Source organism: Dasypus novemcinctus, chromosome 2 (genome assembly GCF_030445035.2).
Source record: "Dasypus novemcinctus isolate mDasNov1 chromosome 2, mDasNov1.1.hap2, whole genome shotgun sequence".
Lineage (NCBI taxonomy): Eukaryota > Metazoa > Chordata > Mammalia > Cingulata > Dasypodidae > Dasypus > Dasypus novemcinctus.
Genome location: NC_080674.1, coordinates 34,414,541 through 34,426,781, shown reverse-complemented (window position 1 = coordinate 34,426,781; position 12,241 = coordinate 34,414,541). Strand labels below are relative to the sequence as shown.

General features: G+C 37.5%; 1 protein-coding gene across 19 annotated transcripts in view; it reads left to right on the top strand.

Moving 5' to 3' along the window:
• DROSHA (drosha ribonuclease III) overlaps positions 1 to 12,241 on the top strand; it is a 140,783-nt gene that overhangs the window by 88,363 nt on the left and 40,179 nt on the right. For all 19 annotated transcript variants that reach the window (XM_058307374.1, XM_058307386.1, XM_058307363.1 and 16 more), the window contains 3 exons: positions 2,978 to 3,085; positions 3,553 to 3,691; positions 4,289 to 4,349. In XM_058307374.1, coding sequence (XP_058163357.1) covers positions 2,978 to 3,085; positions 3,553 to 3,691; positions 4,289 to 4,349 — 308 coding nt within the window. The remainder of the gene's footprint in view (positions 1 to 2,977; positions 3,086 to 3,552; positions 3,692 to 4,288; positions 4,350 to 12,241) is intronic.

Here is a 12,241-nt window from a genome sequence, read left to right as displayed (position 1 = left end):
AGATCCTAAAAGAACATTATTATATCTGTTGTTAATAATCACAGTCCTCAGCCACATACAGTTCACTGTGTTACACAGTCTTCCATTTTATCCTCTAGCTTTTCTTCTAACAATATATATGACCCAAAACTTCCCCTTTCAACTATGTTCACACACACATTTCAGCGCTATTAATTGCACTCAAGTCATTGCATCACCATCACCTCCATCAGTTTCCAAACCATTACAATCAACCTAGTTATAAATTCTGCTCACATTAAGCATCAGTTCACCATTCCCTACTGCTATTTCCTGGCAACCTATCTTCCAGGCTCTACTTAGACAGAATTTGATCAGTATCCTTTTCTGTTGCTTGTTAAGTTAAATTAGTTAAAAGAAGTAAAATATTTCCCTATATTTATAAAAAAGGAGGTATGAGCTAGGATAACCTTTCATCGTTTCTAGAGCTCCTCCTGTTGTTTTTGCAGAGTGATAAAAAATATGGCCTCGTACTATCTGAGATCTGCCCCTTCTGCGTTCCTTCCCTCCTTATTTCTGGACCATCATTTTCCTTTGCTCTTATTGTCCCTATCCTGCTCAATGTAGATTTTACCCCTGGAACTTTATCTTCGCCGTGGGGCTTTACCTTGGAAGAGAGCGTCAACTTTTAGTTTTGAGTGTTTATAGGGCTCACACTTCTTCAGCACTCTCCTTTTGTATTTACCAAAAGTTTGTTCACATTTCCAGTGAATACCTATTAATTTTGGAATTCTATTTTCAAGGCCATCAGAAGCCCTGTTACCCCCCCTTTCTTTTCACTTGTACAGATGCTGAAGCCACACAGATCTTTGTCCTTACCAACTTTTATTTAGGGGTTCGTGGGAATACCTTGTCATCTAGTTTTTGGTAGATATTGTTCATAGGTCTTTGGTTTTGCTATTCTAGTTGTTTATTTTATGGAGGGATTCAAAGAAATTTAGAAACTACATACTGCCATTTCCTCACAAAAATCCAAAAGATGTTTTTTATGAAAAATGTTGCTAGGCATTAACTTAAAAAAAAAGATAAAAATGAGAAAGATGTTCAATGATTGCCTATATTTCAACATTGCAAAAATCAATAATTTAAAAAACTGAGCTAGAGATTATAATGAGATATATTTAGTCAATATTATTGAGACTTGGTTGCTTGGGATTCAAGATGGACATGGGTTGTACATACCTTGCCATGCTATTCCTAAGAAATAGACTCATTTTGGAAAGAGAATCTATTTCTTTTTGGAGCAAGGTTAGAGGAAGAGTTAAAGGGACTCAGTCAATTCATGTGAGTAAAGGTTAAAGGAAATAAGGCTTAGGTTAGCCCAGAGAGAATGTAGGGATCATTCCATTAAACATATTTTGTTTTCCTCCAAGAATAGAACTAGGATCCAAGGGGTAAACCTCCAAAGTGACAAATTTGGGCCTAAAGTTAGTAACTTTCTAAAAATCAGAGAACTCTAAAGAGGGTATTTTTCTCCTGACAGGTAATGCTTCACTTCTCACAAGGGGTATTAAAAAATAGGACTCCAGGTTGAGTTAATGCTTTAGAAAGGTAGTTACGCTGCAAAGTCTTTATGACCTTGAGTTTCTAACATCAACTCCCCTCACCTCCCTGCAATTTGATTGGCTGGAAAACTGTATTGTATTTTGACTGTACACACTGTTTTTCCGTATTGCTGGTGTTTTTTAATACAATACTTTAAAAAACAAAGTGGGCAAAATGGCAATAGTCCAGATAAGAATGGCCTATCTCTGGGAAGCCCTTGAGTGCAAAAAGACTGTCTTCTTTTTTATTTCTCACAATTATTGGAAGGCCTTGTACAAGTCAATATATATTTATTAAATTGAACTGGAAAGAAAGAGGCTTTCTGTTGATTAGAGATCCTGTTTGGTAAAAGTGTTCTTTCTTCATGAGTTAATCATGCAGAGAACTGATTTCTGTGGTTTCAAGTAAATCCATTTTCATGTATTTTTAAACAATGCCAGCTTAAAATACTTCAAAGACCTGAAATTCTATAAAGCATATGTCAATCATTATGTGGGCTGTGCCCATCCTCCAGGTTCTAATGAATAAGAATGACTCCTTCCTTCTCTTGAGTTCTGGGGAAGCATTATTAAAGAAAAGGAAAAGATGTCGTTTATGAAATCATCTCCCAATAAGGAATCTATAGCTAAATGAAAAGTGGTTGAAACAAAAATCTAAGTCCCATGTCCTTAGATGCCTTAATTGTACTTGTGGCTTTGTAAAAGTTGTCTTCAGAATGTTAGATCATTAAATGTTAAACTAGAATGGCCTTTGGAGATTGTCTGGCCTAGACGTTCTTATCTGAAGGAGTGTTGGGTTAGAGGTCCATGAACCTATTAAAATTATGTACAACTTTTCCATGTTTGTACACATGGGCATTTTTCTGGGGAAAGAGTAATTTTCCTTAGTCTCTCAAAAGTGATTTGATGTAAAAAAATGTTTCAGAATTAATGAATCCTAGTCCATTCTCTTATAATTGAAAGGAGGAGGAGGAGGCACAGAAATGCATGTGATTTACTTGATGCTACCCTGCTGAATACTGATGGGTCCAGGGACAGTCCTACTTGAACGATGGCGAGCAGTCCTGTCCTAAGCAATTTTTTTTTGTATTTACTCAGTCTTTTTAACTGTTCTTGAAAGTAGCTATTCTTATTATCCCCATTTTAAGGTGTGGAAACTGCTCCAAGTCACACAGATAATAATTTGTAGAGCAGGATTTGGACCCAGACACTTTTTGGCTCCAGAGACTACAACTCCAGTACTCTGGCCTTCCTAGAGCATTCCCCAGGATGCTCTGCTGCCTTTAAACTGTTTCAGCACTTTGTGAGATGGAATTTGCGATGTGAAAATGGTTCCTGTTGATTGTAAAATAAATGAAGTTTTTTTAAAATATGTTTTTATAGAGTTAAACATACTGAAGTATTTTCTTTCCTAGCATGCAATGATGCTCCCTGTTTTGACCCATCATATACGCTACCACCAATGCCTAATGCATCTGGACAAGTTGATTGGATATACTTTCCAAGATCGTTGTCTGTTACAGGTAAGAATTACTCTACTGCAAACACACACAATAGTAAGCTAGGACTAATTCATCTTGCAAGTTACAGATGGCACATGGAGTTCTCTACTCTGGGAGTTGATGAGAATGTTTACAAACATAGCTCTTTCCATTACTCTATCCCTGTTTTCTCTGCCACGTCCGAGCCCTTTTCTCTCACATTTTTTTTTGAGGCTGCCCGTAAAGAAATAGGTACAGCTAAAATGTGCCTTCCAAACCTTAGCGCCCTCTTTGAAATTTTATCACTCTTCTTTATGGGTGCTGAGTATTTTAAATCTCCTGTAAATGATGTAGATTTTTAGGTTTGCCTTTGAAATAGGGATAGGATAACATGGAAAGATTAGGGCTTAAAATTTGGATAGACAGATCTCTTTCCCATTTCATTTGGGATGATAAGAAGATAGCAATTCTCTTCTGAGTTTTTAATTATTATTTCATTGAAATTTTAGCTGGCCATGACACATCCAAGTCATCACTTAAATTTTGGAATGAATCCTGATCATGCCAGAAATTCTTTATCTAACTGTGGAATTCGGCAGCCGAAATATGGAGACAGAAAAGTTCATCATATGCACATGCGGAAAAAAGGTATGTTTGAATCGCTTCTGATCTTATGTTTTAGCCTGTGAATTACTTCCCCACCAGAATGATTCACTTGGTGACTATTTCATCCTCTCTTTCTCCTAGTGCTTCCTGACCCATAAATAACAACATTCACTTTGAACAGAGCATTACTATAAGGGTGGATGAATTTTTTAGGAAATTTTCTTTCTCCTATTAAAGAGAAGCTTTTCCTATTAAGCTTATCAAATTTTTAGACGTGCAGATATCAAATCTTTTAATGTCAACCTGGAATGTTATAATTTTCTTTCTCCATGTGATGTGATGGTCCTAGAGTGTTTTCTTGGATTTGTTTTGTTTTGAGGTACTGGGGCTGAGGATTGAACCCAGAGCTTTGTTTGTGGGAAGCCGGCACTCAACCACTGAGCTACATTGGTTCCTGGAGTTGGTTTTTCATTTGTTTGCTTGTTTGTTTTTTCGTTTTTAGGAGGTATCAAAAACCAAACCAGGGACCTTACCTGTGGGAGGCAGGCACTCAACTACTTAAGTCACATCTGCTGCCCTAGAATGTTTTTTTAACAGTTATTTACTTGAGTATTTATATTTTCTTTTTGTTCTTAATAGGAATTAACACCTTAATAAATATTATGTCACGCCTTGGCCAAGATGATCCAACTCCTTCAAGGTAAAGTAGATTTCTTTAACTGCTTTATTGAGAGAAATTCACATGCTATACAATTCACTCATTAAATTCTACAATTGGTTGTTATGGGTATGTTTGTTAAGTTGGGCAACCATTACTGCAATCAATTTTAGAAAATTTTCTTCTCCCCAAAAGAAACCCTATACTCATTAGCAGTTATTCCCCTTCCCCAACCTGTCTAGCCCTAGGCAGTCCCCAGTATGCTTTTGACTGTGGATTTGCCTGTTCTGGACATTTCGTATAAATGGTATCATGCACTACATGGTCCTTTGTGACTGGGTTCTTTTACTGAGCATGTTGTTATAGCATATATTGTACTTCATTTATTTTTTTGCTAAATAATATTCCATGGTTTAGGTATAGTATGTTTTATTTATCCATTCATCAGTTGATAGGCATTTAAGTTGTTTCTACTTTGAGGCTATTATCAGTAATGCTGGTGTGAATATTTGTGTACAAGTTTTTGCATGGACATGTTTTGATTTCTCTTGGGTATGTAGCTAGGAGTGAAATTGCTGGGTCATGTGAACCTTTATGTTTAAGCTTTTAAGGAACTGCCAGGTTATTTGCAAGGCAGCTGTGCCATTTTACATTCTTGCCAGCAGTGTATAAGAGTTTCTGTTGCTCCACATCCCTATCAACACTTATTATCTGTCTTTTTTTATTATAGCCACCCTTGTGTTATCTTATTGTGGTTTTGCTTTGCATATCATTTATGACTATTGATTTCAGACATTCTTTTTTTTTTTTAAGATTTTATTTATTTCTCTCTGCTTCCCACTCCTCCCGGTTCTCTGCTCTCTGTGTCCATTTGCTGTGTGTTCTTCTGTGACCACTTCTATCCTTAGCAGCAGCACCAGGAATCTGTGTTTCTTTTTGTTGCGTCATCTTGTTGTGTCACCTCTCTGTGTGTGCGGCGCCATTCTTGGGCAGACTGTACTTTCTTTCACGCTGGGCGGCTCTCCTTACGGGTGCACTCCTTGTGCATGGGGCTCCCTTACGCGGGGGACACCGCTGCGTGGCACGGTACTCCTTGCGCTCATCAACACTGCACATGGGCCAGCTCCACGTGTGTCAAGGAGGCCCAGGGTTTGAACCGCAGACCTCCTATGTGGTAGGTGGATGCCCTATCCATTGGGCCAAGTCCGCTTCCCTTTCAGACATTCTTCATGTGCTTATAGGCTATTTGTTTATCTTCTTTGGAGAAATGTCTGTTCAGATCCTTTTCCCATTTTTCAATTGGGTTATTTGGTTTTTATTTAGTTGTAATAGTTCTTTTTATATTCTCCATACAAGTCCCTTACTAGGTATGTGATTTGCAAAAATATTTCCCCATTATGTTTGTTTTACTTTTCCTTTCTTGATGTCCTTTGAAGCATAAAAGTTTTTAATTTTGAAGAAGTCCAGTTTATCTGTTTTTTTCTTTAGTTGCTTGTGCTTTTGGTGTCATGTCTAAGAAATCATTCCCTATGAAGTCATGAACACTTATGCCTGTATTTCTTCTAAGAGCTTTGTAGTTTTAGTACTTATATTTAGGTCTTGAATCCACTTTGAGTTAATTGTTGAATATGAAGTAACATAGGGGTATGTGGCTGTCCAGTTCAGATTGTTCATTGCAAGTATATAGAAATACAATTGATTTTTGTATATTCTTCTTGTTTCCTACAACCATGCTGAAATTATTTGTTAGTTTAGTTCTTCTGCAACCTTCATGAACTAATTTATTCATTCTCATAGTTTTTAGTGGATTCCTTAGGGTTTTCTATGTATATGGTCATGTCATCTGCAAATAGAGGTAATTTTACTTCTTCCTTTCCAATCTGGATGCTTTTTATTTCATTTGCTTGTTTAATTGCCATCGAAGTCCAGTAAAATATTGACTAGAAGGGGTAACAGTGGACACCCTTGTCTTATTCCTAATCTTAGGGGGAAAGCATTCAGTCTTTTGCCATTAAATATCATCATGGATAAAGGATTTTTGTAGACTTCCTTCATTCTATTCCTAGTCTGTAAAATGTTTTATCATGTAGGGGTGTTAAGTTTTGTTAGCTCAGTTTTCTGCTTCTGTTGACGTGATCATGTGGTTTTTGTCCTTTATTAATATGGTGTATTACATTGATTTTTGTATGCTAAACCAACCTTGTGTTTCTTGCACAAATCCCACTTGGTTGTGGTGTATACAATCATTACATGTTACTGAAATTTAGCTTTTGTTGAGAATTTTTGTGTTCTATTTGTAAGTGAGATTGGCCTGTGATTTTCTTTCCTTGTGATGTCTTTGTCTGGTTTCGGTATTAGGGTAACACTGACATCATGTAGTGAGTTGGAAAATTGTATACATTAGCTTTCTTTATTAATTTTAAAAGACACTTTCAAACCTTAATAGTCTCACTTTTATATGCCCCTGAGGAATCTGAGGACGTTGGCTGGGTCTTTGTAAACCCATTAACATCCCTGGAAAACTGAATGGAAGCAAATGCCCAATTGCTGATGAGCTCCCTTCTTGCTCCAGGAGGATTAACTTTGTGTATGGAGTACAGGAGATTGCTTGCTGGTAGCTATCTTTTTAAAATGGGGACTTAAAAAGTTGAGTAGGGGTGGTTATCACTCTGGGAATCCAGTCTTGGATAGATTAAAGATGGGTAGGTCTATGTAAGGTTTAAGTGACAAAGAGTTGAGACAATTACCTCATTTGGTAACTGGCATCTACATTCAAGAGCACAGCATCCTTTCTTCACCCTTTTTCTTCATATGTTGCTTTTCTTTTTAAATTGACGTGCTCTGAGTGGCCCTCTTTTGAGGTTACCATAAACCAAACTATCTTTCCTCTTCAGTCAAGGGGTAAAAAGAAAGGCAGGATGAAACTTGAAAATTCCGTTTTGAAGATGATCATAAGCCTCACCAGTGTTCTGTGAGTGTCTGAGATCAGAAAAGAACTAATTAAAAGAGCCCTTAATCGCACCCTCAGGGGCATTATGATTATAGCTTCATTTTGCCCTGCTACATTGTAGAGCCTCTAGTTGACTGGCTCTGTGTTTTAATAGGTGGAACCCTGAGTACTCCGCAGCACCTTTAACGAGGCTACCCAAACCAAAGACACTTTTTAGTGATGAAAACAGGAGGTTAATTTAGCTTTGTCTCCTCTACTCTAACCACAGTTGTTGGTATTCACATTTTGTCTTTTGATAGCACTGCTCAAACCTTATGATTTATGTTTTCTTTTGCTCCGTTGCAAAGGGGATGGTTAGATTCTTACTGTGGCAGAAGGAATGAGTTCTCAAATTATTTCTGAACTCACTGTTTTAAAAATGATACCATGACAGAGTATAAACAAATAATCTCTCCTGTTGTTTGTTCCTGGCCTTTGCTGCTTGTGTTAAGAGCCTCTTGCCTTGTACATGATCTTTTTGCTAATGTAGAGTTGACCCCAAGTTTCTTTTTAGAAGGAGCTTTCTAGCCTTGGCCTCCAGGGTCTGCTGCTGTTTGACTGCTGCTCTCTAGCATTCCGCAGCTGTGTATGGTGCTGAAAGCTGTGCTTAAGAAGCTTCATACAAATTTAATTCAGCAGACATTTTTCCAGTGCCTTTTTAGTTTGAGGCATTTCGTAGGTATTTTAGGAGATCCAAGGGCAAGTAAGACAAAGTCCCGACTCACCAGGAGGTGTGGCTACTTGGAAGGGCGTGAAAATACTGTAAACATAAATATCGTCATAGAAGAGAAACTCTGATAAGTGTTTCAGTGAAGGATAAAAACAAAACATACTCCCAGAACTGCTGTGAGAGTAAAGATATATCTGGTGATTGTTTATAGGTAGTTTTCTACCATGCACTTGAACACTTGCATTTGCTAGAAACAATTTGCCCTCTTATCCCCTCTCCCCTTTGTTTCTTAGTTTGCTATTATAAAATGGGATGTAGTAGTCTCTGCTCCGTGGAAGTGTTTCTATATCTTTGAAACAAACACTATAAAATTGCAAATGTCAGTGGTTGTATCTCCTCCCCTGGAGCAAGCTTGTTCAGAATTTTGAGGCTTCGGAAAGGAGAGTGGGGAGGGTGTGGGAGCTCTTAGTAGGTTATTTGAGGAGTGTATTTCTGGCATGGATAGAAGTAGGAAGGTAGATGAGCAAGGAACACTGGAGAGGCAGAGAGGCATGGCTCTTGATTGAATTCTTTCTCCTCTAGTCCCCCTGAAAATCACTCCCTCCCCACCCCACCCTCTTGGCCTACAGTGCAGTTAGTTACCAGTTCTTCTTCCAGATTTTCAGATTTTCCCTTCAGATTGCTCCTACAATCAGGCATCTCACCATTTCTGGTGCCTTGACTCTAGTTCTTAGCTAAACCCTGCTTGAAAGCTTGAAAGCTTTCTGTGATGTCTCATTACCTACTGGACAAAGTACAAATCTCCCGACCTGGCAATCCCAGCTCATGACCTGGCCCGTGGCTGTGTCTATAAACTGAAAAGACTGAAGTAGTTGTTGTCCAGGCATACCGTCTCCCTTTCCCATTTGTCACTAGTCATTATATACTACCTCTGAAATGCTCTTTTAACCCTATAACACAATGTCCAAATCCTCCTGTGTGTATTTGGTTTATGCTACACCTTCCGTTTGTCCTGTATATTATAATTAATTGTGTTATGGGGCTAATTTTCTTTACTCCCCTTTAAGCATTTTTTGAAGGTTTATTGTCTTTCTCTTTTTCTCTCTCTCAATTTTCTTTCTTTTGCAATTAGAGCCTTTTGCAGAGCAGGCACCCATCTAATAAGTATTAAATTAAAAAATGCCATTCATGATGCTACTTCTATCCAAATTTATTTACTTGTTGAGGAGACTTAGAGAAACTATGGTGTTAAGAAGGGTCAGAGCCATCAGCAGAGGTTTAAATGGCTAGTTAGTATCTTACTTAATCTATATGGGATTAGCTAGGATTTACAAAAAGCCACAAAAGTTTAACATTAATAAATGGTAGCCTGACTGTCCATGAAAACGATAAAATAATTAACTTTTATGGTGGCATCATGAATATTAACTCTCAAGAGAATGCCACCCATAATTTTAAAAAGTGTTACTGGTTAACTACCTGAATCGCAGTTGTGTAGTTATATTTAACTCCTGCAAATTGCATTGAAATATTATCATAAAAAGAGTCTCTGAAGGATTAGGCATTTGGTGACGTTCAAGTAATCCATGTATTATGAGTAATACCTTTGGGAAAGAGTTGCCAGAAGAGTGGTAATAGGAAATGAGAGTATCCCGCAGCCTTGGGTTTTTTTGGATCGGTAGAGTCATTGTAAGACATAAGTATAAGAATCTATTGGACCAACTGAGAGACATGTGTGGACTACTTACTAATGTTTGTATATTTAAAAGGAAATGGTATTGCAAAGTGTACATTCACTCCGTCATACATAATTATTTTGCATTTTAGAAAGATTAAAGAACAACAAATAGTAATGTGCCTTGTATATATGAGATTTCTACAGGGTTGATTTACTCACTTAAATGCATCAAGTTAAATCCTAGAAATGCTTAACTTGGGATCCATGGGTCCAACCGTCAGAGATCTAGAGGATCTGTAACATTCCTTACTCCCAACTGTTTGGATAGATGGAACAAGTAAAAGGAATTCCTGAATTGGATAGGTTTGGCTGGCTTCTGGGGCCTTTCTAACCCTACATACCAGTCACTGTTTGGGGCTTGGTATGGAAAGGTGAGAATATATTGCCCATACCCTCAACTCTAGCAACTACCCTTGGACATGGCCCATCCCAAGGTAGTTTTTCTTACAGTAAGTTGCACTTTACAGCAATTACTGTTATAGGGAGATTACTGTGTTTTTTAAAGCGTTTTGAATTCCTTAGACAAAATGTACTGTTTAAGTGTTACAGTTAATCTGGATTTTATAATGCCTCTGTTGATTCATCTCTCAAAAACAAATGGAATGTTTACTGCTCAGTAAACATTGCATCTTGGAGCCTGCTAGTATTTATAAAAGAAGCGATTAAAGAAAGCATAAACAATGGAAGAAGGGACATAAGATTTGCTGCTGCCGTCAGTGAGGACTAACAGCTCTCTCTCTCCATTTTTCCAGATAAGCCGTTGGATTAGGCATTGTTCAGTATAATAATAAACTAAAGTGTTATTTAATCCCCATTTTTGTTTGTGGCTTATTGTCAGCATTTGTCATAATATAGTTACAGAAAAACATATGCTGGATATGGGCAAAGTGCTTAATGAATAACGGACTCCCTATTGAATAGACCTGTTTAGAACTGTGACCTCATATTTTAACAAACTGAATAACAGACTAACTTTGTGGTTATTAAAATCCTAGACTTTGTTGTGTTTTTTCCCCTAAAATTTATTACAGAAATTAAAGTAAAACTTACTGCCAGTATGACTCCCTTCAAAATAATATATGGCTCAAAGCAGTAATTATTCTTTGACTAGATGTCTTATTATTCTTTAATAAAACAAAAGGAAATCCATATATGGTTCGTCCTCAACCCTGCCAGGTTCTCTTGTGTTCCATGTCGATGAGATTTTTACTGTGTGGTACTTTGAACTATTAAGAAGAACATGAAGTCTACCACAGAAAATACATTCTCATTACATTCTTATTGGCTCAAGAAAAAGAATAGGGTAATATTAATTTCTTTCTTTATAAAAATACCATCTCTTCCTTAGTTCCTGTCCTCTCTCAGGACAATATTTTGTGAGGTTCCTTGAAGTTAGAAAAGGGGATTTAAGGGTTAACATCATCTTACTCCTTGAAGCATTCTTTAAGAGTGATGACCAGTGTTTTGGAGTGCTGATGTATTTAACAAAAAGCATAATCACAGTGTGGAGTACTGTACTAGTGAGCTAAAAGGAGTGCTGATGCAAATACCAGAAATCTGTAGGCCTTTATAAAGGGTATTTATCATAGAGCATAAGTTACTTCCCTCACCAAAGTCACTTGCCATGTTTTAGAGCAAGATGGCTGCTGACATCTGCAAGGGTTCAGGCTTCCGGGGTCCATCTCTTCCCAGGGCTCGTTTCTCTCTGGGCTCAGCTGCTCTGCTTTCTCCACAAGGCAAGCTGTAGACTATAAGGCAAACAGCTTGTCTTTCTTCCTGGGGCCTCTGCCTCTAACTGAGCCTTCTCTCCTTTCTCCCGTATCTGCTTCTCTGTGAATTTACTTCCCGGTGCTCCAATATCAAAACTCCAACATCAAAACTCCAACCTTCCTTTTGTGTGCGGTTTCTCTGTGAGTCTCTGCCCCCTACTGACGTGACCCAATTAAGGCCTTAATCATTAATTTAATCAGTACAAGTGAAACCTCTGAATCCAATATAATATAATATGCCGAGAGAAAAAAAAGTTTACAAACATAATCCAATATCTATTTTTGGAATTCATAAATACTGCCAAATGCTACAAGTACCTTGTAAGATTTTAATATATATATATAATGCTTTATATTTTACTGCAGTATTATTTAGTTACTCTTGGCTAGTGGAATAGCAGCCCCAAAATAAAATGTCTTTTAAAATCTAGTATACAGAGGAGCAGATGTGGCTCAAGCAGCTGAACACCTAGCTCCCGCATGGGAGGTCCCGGGTTTGGTTCCTGGTGCTTCCTAAAGAAAATGAACAAACAACAGCAAACAGAAGAGGGAGCCAGTTCAGGGGAGCCGAGTGGTCAAGTACCAGCCTCCCGCATACGAGGTCTCAGGTTCAATCTCTGGTCCTGATATCTCAAAAAATATTTATACATTCAATAAAAATAAGAAAAATGTCTTTTAGGGCCTACTACTTGTCTTTTTTCAGTAAACTAAACTATATTAGATTATAAATTCTTCCGCATATCCATAAATTGAAAGTACTCTCTCTTT